General features: G+C 40.8%; 1 protein-coding gene across 1 annotated transcript; it reads left to right on the forward strand.

The window, feature by feature from the left end:
- Window positions 1-451: 451 nt before the first annotated feature.
- On the forward strand, window positions 452-14,877 carry mrtfbb (myocardin related transcription factor Bb). The gene is made up of 15 exons (XM_062438022.1): window positions 452-568; window positions 1,103-1,434; window positions 4,751-4,816; window positions 6,457-6,512; window positions 6,608-6,683; window positions 6,934-7,095; window positions 7,773-7,954; window positions 8,415-8,573; window positions 9,555-9,802; window positions 10,175-10,310; window positions 10,417-11,310; window positions 12,086-12,196; window positions 12,286-12,414; window positions 12,505-12,565; window positions 12,672-14,877. Exons 2-15 carry the CDS (start codon window positions 1,350-1,352, stop codon window positions 13,145-13,147), a joined length of 2,841 nt encoding a protein of 946 aa, XP_062294006.1. The 5' UTR covers window positions 452-568; window positions 1,103-1,349; the 3' UTR covers window positions 13,148-14,877.
- The last annotated feature ends 2,757 nt before the right edge of the window (window positions 14,878-17,634 follow it).

Genomic DNA, 17,634 nt, shown 5'->3' on the forward strand with positions numbered 1-17,634 from the left:
TGAGAAACAGAATTGTTGGAGGCTGGAATGGCAATTCGAGAGCCCACAGCGGACTTTGGTGTAGGGGAGAGAGGTTTTTGATTGTCAGACAAAACAGGTGTACGAAGCATTCATTAAATCTGTTGTTTCATTTCTGTGGCCAATATTCCTATGAAATGTGAACTTCGTTTGTTTACAGATGATTTGACATATTAAAAGATGTTTTTCCACATTCCTAATGCACCAACTACTCGTGCATATTTTTTACGGTCTTGTTGTTCGCCATTATTCAATTCCAGCTAAGCTGTCGTAACTAGTCCCATTTACTTTATTCCAACTCCATGTCTCCACTGTCCCATGCTGTTTGACATGCATATTTCTTGATCCCACAAGTGAACATTATTAATCCAGAACAGAGCAGACACACAGGAACTGAGATGGAACTGTGGAACTGTGGAACTGTGTCTGTGCAGCTTTCACTTTGGCATAAGATCCTCTGCGGGATCAAACGCCTGCTCTTTAGCTTTGGTGTATTTTCTAACCGACCTTCCTGGATCCACTGAGACACATGGAACTCACCACAATTAGTGTAATTCCTTTTTATCTCATTTCCTGTTAGTGTGTTTATAGTCATGAATGGCATCTACCCACTATTGTGAGCTGAAAGAAAGCATGATTTCCTATGAGCCACTGCATTTTTGCTTCACTTCACCCTGTTTGAATCAGTCGTCATGTATAAGATTTGCTGGGAATGTATAGTTACAGTTACAATCCAATTGACTCCAATAAATCAAAGGCTTTACAGTGTTCATCTGCACTAAAAACTAAAATCATCACACATGTAAAATAAAAACAACTAATAATTTTAAAATGATTAACGATAAGCTTACATGTCCCCAAGGACTCTGTGTGTTTGCTCTTGTCATTGTTATTTAGTGCAAGAAGAGTGTAGGGGGAAAAAACACTAATGCAGTTTCTCATGGAAATTAGCCAACTCAAATTTCCCAACAGCTTGTTTTCATCAGCTATGGATTATTTATTAGTAAATTATTCAGTTATTTGCTAAGTAAATATCCTAAAACCACGACCTATTGATTAATCTGAGAAAAGAATGTGCTCAAAGGTTTTGTTTTGCCGTTTGATGAGTCCTCTGCGAGTAAAGCAGAGTGACCCAGCGAGGGTTAACATGAGCTGCTCTGTGTTCCCTCCTCCTGACGCTGACGGAGCACTCACACACACTTTCTCCACTGAGGCCAGAACAGAGCCAGAGAGGAGGGACTGTACGCAGCTCTTAGAGCCAGCTGTCGTTCGCTCAGAGCTGGGTCTTTTCTCTCCCTGACTCCCCCGTTCTCCACTGGCCTCATCACTCCATGGGACTCCAGACTTGGCCTCCAAGCATACCACCACTGTCCTCTATGGCCTGCCTTGATGTGGAGACCCCTTCCATCTGCAGGGGTAAATTCAAATCAGGTGCTTTCTCTTTCTTGTTGCTGTCTAAACTGTATGTACTCTGGTGTTGCGTTAGTATATCGGTGTAAAGTAAACTCTAAGTTTTTCTTTTACTCGTGTTAATCTTAACTGATGCTGGCAGCATTTTGGGGGATGGTTGTAGTGACGTAGACTCAGCCCCACCAGGAAATGACAGGGCAGCAATAAAGCTCATCACATTGACTCATGCCAAGCATCATTATCACAGGAGAAACTATTGTTTTTTGATGGTTAATAACTGAAACTTAAGCTAAAAAGCAAACTGAATCAGTGATCGAGAGATTTAGGAGAGAACACTCATTTATACTATACATTACTCACATTTATACAGCCTTTATTCATTTTGGCACTTTGTTGATATGATATTGTTGTTTTCTGTCACATAATATAACCATGAATTTATGTAAGAACAGACAATGAGCTTCATTCACATGAAGTCCAATACTCAAATACACTGTTGTTCAAGATTCTGATCATTTTCCTTGTTTGCCTTCCTCGTTTGCATTAATCCGCTACAAATTCCTTTGATTGCGTCACTTCAAAGAAGCAATACACATAGCTGTGGTTCAGCGATAATACCAATGTTCTAGTGTGGAAGTTCTATATTAGATTATTGTTAATTAACTTTAAAATCTGTTCAATTACATTGATTGACGTGTGGTGAATATACAGTAAATACAAGTATGTGAGGTGTGTGAGCTGCAGTTTAAGATACAGTACAGCACACTGCTCTTTATTTTTGAAATCCGATATACCTAACAACATTCTCATGTCAAAAATACAAGAATTGTATTTAAGATAAGTACAACTTTCCCACCAGCCATAATCCAAGATTTTGCTGAGATGACAGTTCTTGTCAATAAATTGTTAGTCATGGCCTTAATAGATTCAAAACAGACCCAGACCAGTTTGAGATTGACTCAGTTGAAGAACAGGCCCAACCACTGGGGAAAAACTGTTTTCTCATCACTCCTGGTGTCATATAAGGCTCCACAAAAAATCATACTACTACTAAAGAGGCTTATAGACTGCTCATACCAGCAGTTTTTGCAGCTATTCGTGATGAAGTTTGAAATAGTTGAAATTCTGTATTTAACATCTTCATTTTACCTATGTGTTCAACTGACTTTAGTATAAATGAGTAATGATAGAATTATATTTGATATGCTTAATGATCAACTGTTTGCCTGTCTATACTGACCAACTATCTACATGTTTAATTCCTCACAATATATTTGACAAAATATATCAATGTATTCTATCCTATTAAATTTGAGTCAGACTTGTATCCCCACATGAGTGCAAGTTGTGAAAACAATAAAGTAAAATGCATCTGAATCAGCTACTGCCCATAAAAATGACGCTTTGATATACCAATATTATCTGTATATTATGTTTAGTCTATCTCTGATTACAGATGCTTGAATCTTTGCTAAAAAAGGGACAATGTTTAGAGTCTTTGGTATTTATAACAGTAAAGTCAACATAACCCAGTGTCAGACAGTTTCTAAACTACATTCAGCTTTGTCTGGGGAAGTAGTATGTGTAACCACACCAAACAGTTTTTTTGTTTTTTCTTATGTGTACTGTTTCTTAAAAAAAAAGAATTCAAATAAAAAGGTCCGATGGGAGACCTTGATGATTTGCTGAGAACGACATGGGTCAGAGATTAGAGATTACATCAGTAGACAGGGATTTCAGTAGAGCGCTCTCTTTCTCTGTTTCTCCACAACCTCTGTTTATGCTCTGCTGGTGAGCAGGACAGTGGAGCCAGTTTGCATCATGGAGAGGGTTAGCCAGGGTTCAGGTGAAACACAAGCTGACACATAGTGAGGAGGTCCCCGGGCATGAAGTGTTCCCCCATATTGTTGCTCAAATTAAACTTTTTCTTGTTGAGCTGGAAGGCAGCTTTTGATTGATATTGATATGCAGTAATATTGACTCATAAATTTCCTTGCCTGTGGCATTCTCTCCAAGTCACAGAGGATATAAATACTGAGACAAACCAATGGCAATTTTTTACAATCTCCTGGTATAATCTGTCTCTGGCAGACCATAACCCCCCTGGTCTTGGTTCGTAATAGGAAACACAGCAGGCGGGGCAGGCACACTGTGTTCTCTGCCCTGAGTTGATGGGCTGCTGTGAGACTGGACTCAGCCTCCCACCCTTTGCCTTAGATTTTGTCACTCTGCGTTCCCTTGCCCACCAGTGGAAGCCCGTGATCGTCCCCTCGGCTCTCCATACAACTGGAGATCCCACCCCCTTAACTACCCCCAAATTTCATGGTTCCCAGGCCTTGTTCTCACAGCTGCCCAGTTTATTTTTGCTAGAGTGACTCACAGTGGCCTGTTCAGACGCAGTGCCTGTCCCAGGAGAGCTGAGCAGGTCTGTGTTGTGTGTGTGTATATGTGTGTGTGGGAGTAGCTGTTTCCCCTGAGCCACTATAGTAGAGTAGATCTAGCTCAGCCAGCTTCACTTCACTACAGCGGTGACGATAAGGGTCTCACATGTGCCTCGCTCTAGCGCCTCATTCGTTACCATCACCCATCACCTTCCTCTTCAAACAGTTTTTTATTTTTTTCGACTCCACTGAGCTGTGTTATTCTATTGAAATAACATGTCCACACTAAAGTTTATACTGATGGAGAAATAATGCTGTGGACCATCCAAGTACTTTATGTGGGGCCTGCATGCAAGGCTCAAGAGTTCCTGCTAGAAGATAGTCATGTCTTTGATGTTCTTATGCAACAATAAGTATTTTTCCATCCAAAGCAAGATCATATTTTTAAAAACAATTCATTAGAAAGACAACACTCACTTGGCTAGTGGTGATGTCATAACCAACTCCAATTGTGTTCAGTATTGTGGCTGCAGCCCTGAACATTAATCCCTCTTTTATCAGTTTGTATTCCGTACTGTAGATACTTTGTTTGACTCTGCAGTACATTTGCATCCCACACAGAGATATTGACTTTCATTGGGAAGGCAATCGGCCAATCGAATTGCACTCTTTGAGTCTAACTGTTGTAAAATGTGTGGTACTCTTAACAACCCTAGTTAAAACCATACAGGAAGTGAATAGGATGTCTGTGGCGGTGAACAGGGTTTACTGTTGGGCCTTGGGGATAGCTTATTGATTGATAAGTAGTAAGTATGTTGTTTTATTTTAATGCTGGCGGCGTTCATAGTTTAATGCTAGGAATGCTTGTCAGATGACTCAGCGGAGTTGGCTCAGAGTGGTAGAAGTTCATCTCTGACCCCCATGTCTCTGCACTCTCACAGTCCTCCAGCTCTGTCTGCAGCAGAGAAGAACTCGGGAGCAGCTTGTTGACCAAGGCATCATGCCACGTGAGTATTCACATCACGCTCTAACAGAAAAAGATGGAGGTCAATCGACTGGCACCTATGGAAATTAAGACAGCAAAGTAATCAATATGTCCTGAATCCGCAGTGCCATTCTGTATCATTGGTTCCTTTATTTTCTTATTGATTGCAGTATTTTGCAGCTTTCATTAAAACAGTATGAGAGATTACATTTAAACTTTGCTAATGTCTCTATCAACCAAAGCATCTTCCTCATTCAGACTTTTTTGGAGAGTATATTTGTAGTGGCATTAAGATGATGTGACAAAGGCAGGACACATGAAAACAACATTGATATTTTTAAGTATACACTTACTAGTTGTAAGTTAATTCACTGTAACAGTAATCCTGTTTTACTTGTACAAAAGGTGGTCACATAACATCTGTGTGTTGTGGTTTAATTAGGGATAGTGATATTTTATAGAGTTGTTTAAATTGCTTAATTATATTATCTGGTGTGTATTTGCGCATAAATCGATTGTTTCATACTATAAAGTGTCTCATATTGTAGTTCAGTGTCCTAATCAGACCGTTACTAAGAGTTGAATCATTGTACTCATGTGAACATAGCCAATGATGAAAAATGAATCACAGTTAAGCCGGTGAGCAGCACACCAGTCCCTTACCTGGAGGGTCTAGTGCCCACTTTATACCATTCACATTCTGTCTCGATTTGATAAAAGTGGAGCAGACTTAGTCCCCATGCTGCCTTCCCTGGGGGAGCGTTGTGTTCAAGAGCACCTCTAATAAAAGACAAGCCAAATCTGTGACAGAATCATGCTGATAGCTGGAAAATTAGAAAGAGAAAAAGACACAGGTCTTCCTCTTTATCCTGTTCTCTCTCGAGAAGCCTCCTGCAGTCAGGCTTTCAGCTCCTCTCTGGCTCCACAAAGCCACATGAGTCAGCGACTGGGCCTTCAGTGGAGGTCAGTCACTCCCTCTGTGGCCTGGCCAAGCGTAGCCTGCACACAAACCTCCTAGGCCTTTCCTACTAAAGCACTCTGCTGCTCCCACACTTATGGGCTTATGGTAGGTATGCAGTGAGGTTTAGGTGTTGAGCAAGAATGTTTTGCTTCGCTCCTCTGACACACTCCTCAGAGCCCCCCTGGCCAGTGTATCCTTAAACCAAATAGAGCCCGTCATAGCAGAGGTGACTCGTCAGTGAGCCAGACTTTGCCTGAAGCGGGACGAGTTTATTCTGGGAGATCAAAGACTAATTCTCTGCATGGAGTAATCTCTTTGCTTGAATCAGTAAAGCTGACACTTCCTGTTCCTGCTTCTGCTTATTACTGTCACACTCACATTGAATAACAAACACTAAAACACTTGAAAATAACTTGGTGTGAAGAGGGTTATTATCATATCCCAGAGAACCATTTACAACACTAGAATTAATTAAATGAGGCTGACCAGCAGTTTATGAATATATATGTGCGTATACGTTGACATAAAAATGAATCGCCAAAATGAAATGGCTATGGATGATTGGAAAGTACAAAGAAAATAGACGGTGGTGAAACGCACCTAAATCAGTAATCACTTATTTTAAAATAAATAGTTTGCTTGAGTTGGTGTGGATTTTGGCTGAGAAAGTTTATTGATGTTGTTGTTTCACCTTCTCACAGCTCTGAAAACGCCTGCTGCCTTTCATGAGCAGATTCGCAACCTGGAGAGAGCCAGGGTAAGACATCTAATCACATCAAATCACCTGATCGTGACTCTTTTGATCTACATCTAAATTATTCCCCCATAATCTACCTTTTTTTTTCTCAACAGACTGGGAACTTCTTGAAACACAAACTCTGCCGCAGACCTGAGCGCTCCGAGCTAGTCCGTATGCACATCCTGCAAGGTACTCATCCTCCTGTGTGTTCCTACTTATTATGACATCTAGATAACAGAGATGAATACAGTGCGCTTTCATCTAGCGATATTTATTGCTTGTTTTAATTTGTTTTACAAAGTTACAACCAGATAAATGTCTTTGAGGTTGACTAGTGAGAGCTCTGACTGAGCTGACTGTGAGTCACCCTAACAGAGCAGCTAAGAGGTTGTCTGATGCTGGCTGGATCACAGCTGATGATCCACTGTGTGTTTATCAGAGACGCAGGCAGAGCCGTTACTCCAGGCCACACAGATGAAGCTGAAGAGGGCCAGGCTGGCTGATGATCTCAATGAGAAGATTGCCCAGCGGCCTGGAGCGATGGAGCTGGTGGAGAAGAACATCCTGCCTGTAGAATCTAGCGTCAAAGAGGCCGTGAATGGTAGCCACTCATTAATACTACCGTATCACTGTCATGAGGCCAGGGCCAGTAGCGAACATAAACAACATAAAATAAATATAAATCCTTTTCATGGCTTGTTTTAGTGCATTTTGGTGCCACATGAATGAGTTACACACTGAGTTACAGTAACAGCCAGACAATTAATTTAAGTGAATCCTGGAAAACAGACATTTTGACTTAGCCATTAATACTATTTACACTTATATTTGACCAGTCAAAATATCTGCTTCTTCCTCTTTGATGGGCACCATACCTGATCTTTTAATAAGTCTTATGTGAGTTAATGGTGCCAATCTGTTACTGGGAAGCTGGCCTTCAATTTAAAAAAAAATCTGCTCTTCATTTTATGAATAATGGTACCTCAATTTCTCTAAATTTCACCTTTAATCAAAATAACTCCTATCTCTGTCCCCATACTAACCTCTGTTTATTTTTCCTGTATTTCTGTTGTGAGAAGGTATCCTTGACTCTGCAATCCCTGATCATTTAAATTTACCTTTCGTTAAGTTTTGACTGTATGTCTAAATTACCAGCAATGCCAGAACTTAGTCTGACAAATTCTTAGCTCATTTTTGACTCATTGTATTAGTCTTTTTAGTCTTTTATTATGAATAACATGACCTGTACTTACTTACTTGTCAATGCTGACTCGCTAGGTGATGAAGCAAACTACCCTAAGACCCCAGATGTGTACAACTTTGATGAGGACAGCAGTGGTGCGTTAACACCAGAACAGACTCACATCCAAGAATCTCCCAGCTCTAGCTCATCCTCTTTGAGGGAGTCTGGAGGCACTGAGACCTCCTCTGTTTCCTCTGAACTAAACTCTTCCATTCAGGTGAGGCAACTGCAAATACCAATACCCTGAACCATCATGATTTATAATATGCTGATTACTGACGGACTTGACATAAACTTTCCTGTTAATGTAAAGCAGTCCTTACAAATATACTACTCTTTAGATAAAGTAAAGACACTGCTAACCCTAACCCTTACCCTAACCCATGTTTAAATGATAGTTGGACACTAACTTAGAGCCAAGTGTAGCTATCTGATTCCACTAGTATAATTTTTCACTTATGAGAAAAATAAAACATTGACACTTTCTTAAACACTGTACTAACCATGCATAATGTATTAAGTGTGAGTTTTAAAAACATATAATCTGTTTCTGGAGACATTATTCCATTTCAGGTGCTTTTAATTATCCCACATTTAATGACGATCAACCGGCAAAGCAACTTTATTGTTCTTGGTGAACTGATTGTGCAGTTTCTCTTTGTCTCTGCTTTTCTTAGCACTCACCAGCACCACCACCACCACCCATCTCGCAGTCCACATCAGATTTAGTGAACCTTGTTTCCATCAGTGAGCAACAAAGCAACCAACAAGCAACTACACCTCAGCCAATCACCACTATCGTCACCAGTGTCACAACAGGGCCAGTTCTTGTAAAGGTGAATTCAAAATTGTTTCACAAAGTCTTCTTAAACTCAGAATGCACTGGGAGTTTTTTTTAAAGGATGACTTCATTTAAGCCAACAATTATTTCATCCCAACTTGCTCACAGTCCTTAAACAGTTATTATCAGCTGACATGAAACTGACCTCTAATAAATGGCTCTGTCTCTCTAAGTCAGTGACTGTGTGGGTTTTGGGTTTCTTTTTGTTTTTTGTTTTTTGGTTTTTGGTTGTTGTTTTTTTCTTCCTTTGGAAATGTGATGAGAGATACGATGTCAGAAAACACAGAGTCTGTGTTTTGTCATACTGAATGTCACATTAGTTTAAGGGTGAACTGAAAGTCAACATTCAGCCAAGTCAAACGCAGTTCAAAGAACAACAGGGTTTAAAGTCATTTCACAAATCCAAGGGTTTAAATCTGTGCCAGCCACAGTTTGTCTTCAACTAGGGTCAAATGACAGGCTAACCTTCCTCATTCGGGCTGTGTACATTGTAAACTTAAAATCAAAGGATGGGAGTGAAGAAATAACTTGTGCATTTATCATAATCCAGTTATCCTCTGAGCATAAGATGAACTCTCCCTCCCTTTGAATACGATAGGAGAATGAGTTTGACAAATTGGAGGATGTGTGCTTGCTTAACTCAGCTCGAGTTTCTGGTTTCATAGCTAGAACCTGCTGCTCTTATGCCAAGCCATTTTTGTATCCTGTAATTGCAGGTGGTAAAACAATAAGGTTCACATTTCCACTACCCGTTTCCTCATCCTGCAGTTTTCATCGGGTGTCAGAACAATGTTCCACCTAAAGGCTTCAAGCTATAAAAAACCAGCATCAGTTCCAAGTTTTTGCAGTGTTGGTACTGGCAATGTTAACTGAGTTCTCTGATAAACTGGAGTGAGATCAGTCACAGGGATCAAATATCCTCCAGATGGTTGTCTCAGGTTTTACATGCGCCGTCTCTGTGTTCTGTGCTCTGCAGCAAAGCCTCCCCAAGTCAGCCAGCGATAAAAGCCGCAGCAAAAAGAGCAAAGAGCCAAAGCCACGAGTGAAAAAGCTGAAGTATCATCAGTACATTCCCCCGGACCAGAAGCAGGAGCACAATGACGTACCAATGGACTCTGCCTATGCCCGCCTCCTGCAGCAGCAGCAGCAGTTCCTGCAGCTCCAGATCCTAAGTCAGCAACAGCAGCAGTTCAACTACCAGGCCGTCCTGCCTGCTACACTCAAGTATGGATCCATTTAGCAACACAAACACCCCTGTTACACAGCCAGAGATAGGATTTGACTTACCCACAAAGTTTTATTTTAATAGGCAGATCAGTTGCGTGTCTTACTGAAACCACCCTGAAGTGCACATGTTGCTTCCTTTTTGTTTAAAGCTTTTATTTATATATTAATTTTCGACAAACCGCATCAAAATCTTACACCTGGTTTTACAGAAAGAGATGCTTGTTGTGATAACTGTTTAACCACAGCTGCTGTATGTCTCGAATACATTACATTTCCTGCCCACGGCTTCCTACACAGAGGCTGTTGATTGTGAAAAATGAATAATAGTTTCATCTGTACTCCCTTTTTCCTCCTGTCTTATTACAACAGACCAACAACTGAGGTACAAACCAGCTGCTCCAGTGCTACCCTGAGTGGAAACGCTGTGTCTGCCCCTGTGCAGCCCCGCCACACTCAGACGAACCACAAGCCGGATCACTTACCAGCCAATCTGGATGAGATGAAGGTGACATGTTGCTGTTTGCACATAGTCTGACTATATATCCCTTATGTGTGATGTAAAGGAGAATGAGAAAATGTTATTATTTCATGATAGTCTGTTGTTCCTACAGGTTGCTGAGCTGAAAATGGAACTAAAACTCAGATCGCTGCCTGTTTCAGGGACTAAAACGGATCTGATAGAGAGGCTAAAGTTGTATCAGGAGAGCTCTAACATTCAGATTACTGCTGCCATGGAGACAACAGCTGTCACAGCAGCTTCACAATCTGGAAACATAAAGTTAACCCCACCCGTGTCCCCTATAGCCTCCAAGGTGTCCAGTCTGGGCATAGAGGACAGTAGTATGGCAGACAGTCCCTCAAAGCTTTCAGACACTTTGTCTCCAACTCATGCTGCCCCCTGTGTGAGCTCCCCACAAAGAGCTCCACTAGAGGAGTGCTCCATGGAGACGAGGTCCTGGGAGAAGGACAAACGTCTCCATGAGAAGGAACGTCAGATCGAGGAGCTGATGAGGAAACTGGAGCAGGAACAGAGGCTGGTGGAGGAGCTGAAGTTGCAGCTGGAGGTGGAAAAGAGAAATCAGCAAGGAGATTCTCCACCTCACCTCAGCCCTCTTGCTCCTGTCCAGATAAAAGAGGAAAACAGGACCCCATCAAACTGCTCAGCATCTTGTAGCTCTCCTGTTCTGCCAGTGGTGGTGAAACAGGAGGAAGCTGCAGATCAAAGTTGCTTGGCTCCTCCAAATCAGTTCATCATCAGCCACCAGACCATCAAGTTGCCTAAAACTCTGCAGCCTGTCCAGGCTGGAGCTCAGATCCTTCTGCCTGCATCCCTTCCTGCTTCAGCAGTCACTATCCAACTGCCTGCCAACGGCATCAAATTACACACTACTGTTAGCAGCACGTCCCCAGGCCTCGTCCAGACCTCTGGACAGGTGCCACAGAAAACAGAAGCCTTAGCACCATTACAGCAGCAATGCAGCACTCAGACTCAGCCACTGACAAAGGTAAGAAAGCAGACTGCTTGCACAGGCTTGCTCAGTCTGCCTCTTTATTAGTCATCCCCATCAGCTGTGTGGTTATTCTGGATTCCTATCAAATGTACAAACTTGAATTGTATGTGAACGGGAAACATGTGCGCACCTGAAATCGTAAATTCTGTTTTCATGTAGTAAATTCAGGTTAGATTGCACATCATACATCTGGTGCAGTGTTTTTGATGGCACTGCCTAATATAATACATATGTGTTTTTGTACCAAACACTTTTGATGGGCTACCATGGGTAATGCATCCTCCTTGTTGCCACGGTAATAACAGGCCTCAGCTGGGTGGTGAAATCTTTCCCTATTCACATCAAAAGAAGGTTTGTGGAAAGTTTGGTTACAAGAGCAGATGCTGAGTGAGGGCTGACAGTAGTGCCCTGACTGCCCTCTGTCGCCTCAGTGCTCCCAGTCCAACATCCAGTCAGAATTAGCAACAGAAACCGCTGTGCTGCTCAATGAGAGCTGTGCTGCATAGGACTGCAACCAGTCCTTTCACTACTAAGGTGAAAGATATTGATGCCACTTTATGGATCCCTCAATCCCCAGCTGCAACCCTTAATCTTGTGTAGCACCATAAACTTTTTCTTCCCAAAGAGAAAATATTTACTACAACAGTTACCACAAAGTGTTTTAATGTGTGTTTCAATGTACTAGTTTTCGGTGCATTTAGGAGAGCATTTTCCAAATTGATGGCAGTAATGCGTGCCTCCGTGCTGATTTGTCTGAATGTCTTTGCAGACGTGGAGGATGGATATTACAGCACAAAGCTTACTCAACACATTCCCAGCAACTGGACCACTGGCAGCAGCCTCCTCAAGCCAAACTGTTCAGAAAAGATGTACAAAGAAGGTAGAGGATGATCTGTGTCTCTTTTTTCCTCCCTTTTTGTAACACACATTTTTAAAAGTGCTTAAAATCTACTGCTTCCTGTCTACTAGTCACCTCATCCCAGCCAACCAGCTCTGATCTTGCAGCGGCCAAAATTCACAAACCACGTATCAAAGTGCAGGGACCCGCCCCGCTATGAGGATGCAGTTAAACAGACCCGTATGCTGACAGCTGTTCAGGTAAAAAAATTAAATATAAATATAAATGTTTATTATATTCTTTACTTTAAACTGTAACTGTCACTTAATTACAGACTGTTTTTTCTGCAGGGTCCCTCTGCAGCCAGCCAGCAGATGGATGACCTGTTTGATGTGTTGATCGAGAGCGGTGGTAAGAAATATTTTTTTTCTTTTTTTGGGAGGTGGGCTCATAAATGACACACAACAACGTCCTAATAAACTTTTTTCTCACTTTATTTTCTTTACTTGTTTTTTAGAGATCTCCCCCTTCATCAAACAGGGTGATCCCAGTCTGGACAAGCCTCTCCCTGTGACGGCCAGTGTAACCACCCTTCCCATTAACACCGTTTTATCACGCCCTCCACCCTTGGTCCAAGTGGCTCAGCTGCCTGCTGCACCGCTTGACCCTTCGAGCAGCTTAGCAGCCTTGACCTCTGACACCCAGCTGGAAACACTCCTGGACGGGACACTGGGCGCTGACACAGACACACAAACACTGAAGCTGATGGAGGAGCTACACTCACCTTTGGTCAGCATGGAGGTGGACTTCAATGAAAACACACAGCCCTCTGCCTTGAACCTGCACAACACCAACATGGTTAACATGGATTGGCTGGACCTTACCCTGTCTGTGCCAGCAGACGGGGTCAACACTTTGGACATGTCAGCGCCAGTGGGCGTCTTCTCCTCTGACTTCCTGGACTCACATGAACTGCACTTGAACTGGGACTGACTGCTGTCAAGGTGATCCTTACACCTTGTTTCCCGTGTGGAAAAAAATAAAAAATAAAAAAACTTTTAGGGGCTGGCACAGCTCTGTTCTGCTTTATGGTCAGAGAACTCAGCTTGGTAATAATCTAATCATGCAGCGTGTCTTTAGAAGCTGTGGCATTGCTTCCTTTGAGGTCTTTAAGCCCTCTGATTGTATGGAGAGACTGACATAAAGTAGAGCTGGTACTGGCAGATTGAGCTGACAGTGGAAGTAGCTTGAAAAGATTTCAGTCTCAAGTTATGCCACTGTTTTGTTATCAATCTGCTCTCATGTTATTGATCCCTCTTTTTTCTGATTTAAATGAATGTACTGTTTTGTATTGATCGCGGTCGAAGCAGAAAGAAAGAAAGAAAGAAAACGTCCTGTTCCTGGTTAAAGAGCTCACAGACAAACACTGCATGTAGCTGGAGTCTGTTATTTAGTTCACTCCACCCTGTCTTGGAACGGCTATCATTAATTTGTTCGTGGTCAAACAATCAAAACAGAACACATTCACATCCGCTTCATGTTAAATCAGATGCTTAACTGAACTGCTGCAAATATGAAAAACACTTGACTGCCTGATAAGAGTCACCTTAGTGTCAAGCAGCACTGAAGAAACCAGTCTGACCAACCCTGTATTTATTAAAAAATACTCTGTCAACATTGTTTCATCTCTTAACCAGTTCTGACAGTGTGCAGATGTTTCTTTAGTGCTGAGAATGACTCCACACATCTTTGTAAAATATACTGCACACAGTTTTTTTTTTAAAACCAAGAAGCTTTAAAGGGAAAATCCTCAGTTACATTGATGGCCAACTAGTCAGTGCATCATTCAGTGCTTTAAAGTCTGGAATATTTACTCATAAAAGGTTTAAAGATTTAATCTTAGAACATTAAAATGACTGAAATAGGATCAGTTTGAATTTGTTTAGGTAGTTTATTTAAGAAGAATAAACCTGGCAAACCTTACCAGACCATGATCTCTATGCACAGCATTACAGTGTAACAACAGATATAGAAAAACAGTAACAAAATCCATCAGTATGACTCACTGATAACTTGTTATCACTTCATTTCATACTGAGACAACCTTAACACACATCAGTGAATTTGTATTGTAGTGACATCTGCTGGTTACATCTGAATTTGACCAGCTTTACATTTTTTAAGCAAATGGTATTAGATGAAATCCAGTGTAAAAAAGACACGACCCGGCATCAAGAAACCATCATACAGAATATGACACAGGTCAAAGGTCAACGTACTGATTGTTGTTTTGTTTAATTTTTAGGGATTCATTGTCTGCTTCTGCAGATTATCTGGAGTGACGCTGACATCCTCATCTGAATGTTGAAGGAACTGATGAGAAAAGGTCTTACATGTAATTATATGATTGTTTTTGTTTTGTTTTTCTCTTCCTGTCAGCGCATAAGTGCCTCATTTGAGAATCCAAATGTCGCCCTTTAAAAGGGATTGTGTGCTGGAATGAGAAATACTTTATCTTTACTATACTAGTATAACTCAACACCAAGAAACATTGTAATGCATAATTTATATGCCATATGTTTTACACATTGTGTATTTATGTGACCTTTTATACAAATGTAGCAGGCATTTTGTAAATACAGAGATTATTTAGGATTTCACAGTAGGCCTATCAACATCCCCATTATGCCACTCACCCCTTAATGCTTGTGATTAAAAAATGATACAAGGAAAGGCTTGGATTTGTAGTTTTCTTCGACAGAGTGCATCAGCTGATGTACTGTAAGTCCATACCACATGTCCATTCTGACGTGCTCCATTAAAACCAAACTGGAAAGTGATTATAACGATAATTAACAAATAAACTCTTCAAAGGAGCCATGCTGCTCATCATTAGATCAGTGCCCTATACCTGCTCAGTCTGAGCTTCAGCCTTTCACCACCTGCTTCTCTCTCATAGCTTTTTAATTGTCTGGATTGACGATCGACACATAGGACATCTGTGTGTGGTGGATTTGAACTTGTCGAAGCAGAAGGGAATCAGGCAACAACCGGCCACACAGCTGCAAAACAAGAAACAGGAAAAACATGATAAACAAACCTGGAAGCATGTGGTGCTAACTTAATCATGCAAGAGCAGATTAAGATCTCATGCAAATAAGTGAGCAGGATGCAGGAAACTGTTTCATACCCCATCAAAGCCGTCATGAAGCACACCAACCAGGTCAAACTGCTGACTGAGGTAAAAGTCTCTGTGGTGATGAACTGTCTACACTCCGGGCACTGTGTTTTGCATGGATATGATGGAAGTCTTTCCAGGTCAAGAATCACCTCAGGGGCTGTGAAGAGAAGACAAGTTAGACCTCAATGGTAGTTTTCACATTAAATATATTCCCATGTATTATTTCCCTGAACCCTTGATCCTTGATGATATGGAAAATAAACTCTATAAAAAAAAGTTACGTACTGTAGAATATAGAGCTTTAGCAGCTACTAAAAAGTGTTTTGTTGGCTTTGAAAGAAGTAGCTAAAATAATTTAGGTTAAATGGTTGCCAGTTACATTTACACTGTTTATCTGGAAAATGATTTTGTTTGAAGGAACATACAAATAAGATAATATCCACAGCAGATTAAGAGAAGCCATTGAAAATAAGGGTTAGGGTTAGGCAAGGATGCTCAGTTTTAAATGCACTTTATACATGTGCAGCATGTTTGCAGGTGCATGTAAAAAAAAAAAAAAGAAAAAAGAAAATTGCATAGGAAATAATATGTTTTTGGGTTTATTTTATTTTTTTTAAAGTCTAGTAAATGTCAAGTACCATATGGGCTGCACCTCAGCAAATAAACAAGCATCTTTTTGAGCTTGATCAGTGCAAAAAGTTGCAGTGATGAAGCTCAAAATGATTCTTAATGAATGAATGCCTGACTTAAAGTGAAGCCTGAACCATTTATAAGGAGCTTTTCATTCATTTTCTAGAGTGAGTATCTTGCCATTTGAAAACTAAAGCTCCAAACTAAACAGAGCAAATGAGCATTTTGTAGACCACTGACCTACCGGAGAAGTCAGGGGGACACACAATATAGAAAACACTAGACTCAGGACCCTGAGGCACAACCTTCTCAACGGAGCCAGATTTAACCTCTGACAAAGAAGACAGAAGGTGATTAGAACAAGGCTGAAGTGTGACTTTAATAATTTGCTGCAGTGAGTTAAAAACATACCTTTGTTAATATCCCTCTGCTCTTTGGCTTCGACAATGTTGTCATGAATCTTTTGGAGGTCTGCCTTTTTTTCACACAGCTGTTTCAGTGTTTGATCAATTCTGTCAATCTCATGCTTACTTGAAGTTGTTTCTTCTGGTGGAAAAATAAAAATACTCACAGGGCTCATGCATAGAGGCACAAAGGATTTACTTTTATTTGGTGCATACAAAAAAAAAGATGACTACTTATGTAACAGTTCTGTGGCAAATAGAAATCTTTAATATGTTACCTGTTTGTGTAAATTCGGCTCGATTCTTCAGCTCCTCAAATATGCACAGGATCTTTTTCCTATCCAGAAGTTGTTGCCTCTTGAGGGAGAGATGCTTTAACTCTTTAGAAATCCTACTCAGCTCACTGTCTGAAGAAGTCATGGTGGATACTAAAAAGAAAGATCATGATGCAAGGGCTTATTATATAGCACGGCAAATTAATTTTGAGCCTGTGCAAATGTTTATGCCTCTTTGATGCAAATATCTCAGTGCTGAAAATAACAGCAGGGCGTGAATGTGCACATTGTGAAATGGCAGGTGACTTTCTAGGCTTTGTAACGAGAAGAGTAAATGTTACAACCAAAGATACTTTCATATATTTATGGGCCGCTTTTCTACGTCCTTCCACCATATCTTTAAGATCCCCTCAACTCATGTTTTGGGAGATATAACAAACTCTACTTGAATAACATTTTTTTCTGCTCTTTTTTCCCCACAAAAAAGTTCAATTACCTTGTTAAAAGTTTGTAAAATTGCATTTTCACGCTCATTGAAAAATACAGAATCTTTTAATGTGCAAATGTTTCTCATTTTAAAGGTTTAACAGCTGGATGCAAGATCTCCTACCTCAGTGAAAAGTTGAGTTTCCACCTTGAACGTTATATAAATTGCACGTTGGACACGATTAACTGGTTGCAAAATCATGCTTGTATGTACACGTCTTAAAACTCAGTTTACACATCATTTTGCACAGTGAATATTAAACATCCAACTGAACTAAGAAGAAGCACGCTTGAGTAGAAGGGGACTTTAAGATATCATTATCAGACTCTTTAACATCATCAGGGCCTCTCGAAACAAAACAAAAAAAATGTTTTAGGTTATTGAGCTCGTGACTAATTTGTTTCCTGAAGCCCTAAAACACTATACAGCCTTATTTTTTTTTTTTAGAAAATTCTGCCATAGACTTGTTTGGTTGATTTTGCCAAATTTTGAACCTTTTAATG

The sequence above is a fragment of the Scomber scombrus genome, chromosome 18 (assembly GCF_963691925.1).
Source record: "Scomber scombrus chromosome 18, fScoSco1.1, whole genome shotgun sequence".
Classification (NCBI taxonomy): domain Eukaryota; kingdom Metazoa; phylum Chordata; class Actinopteri; order Scombriformes; family Scombridae; genus Scomber; species Scomber scombrus.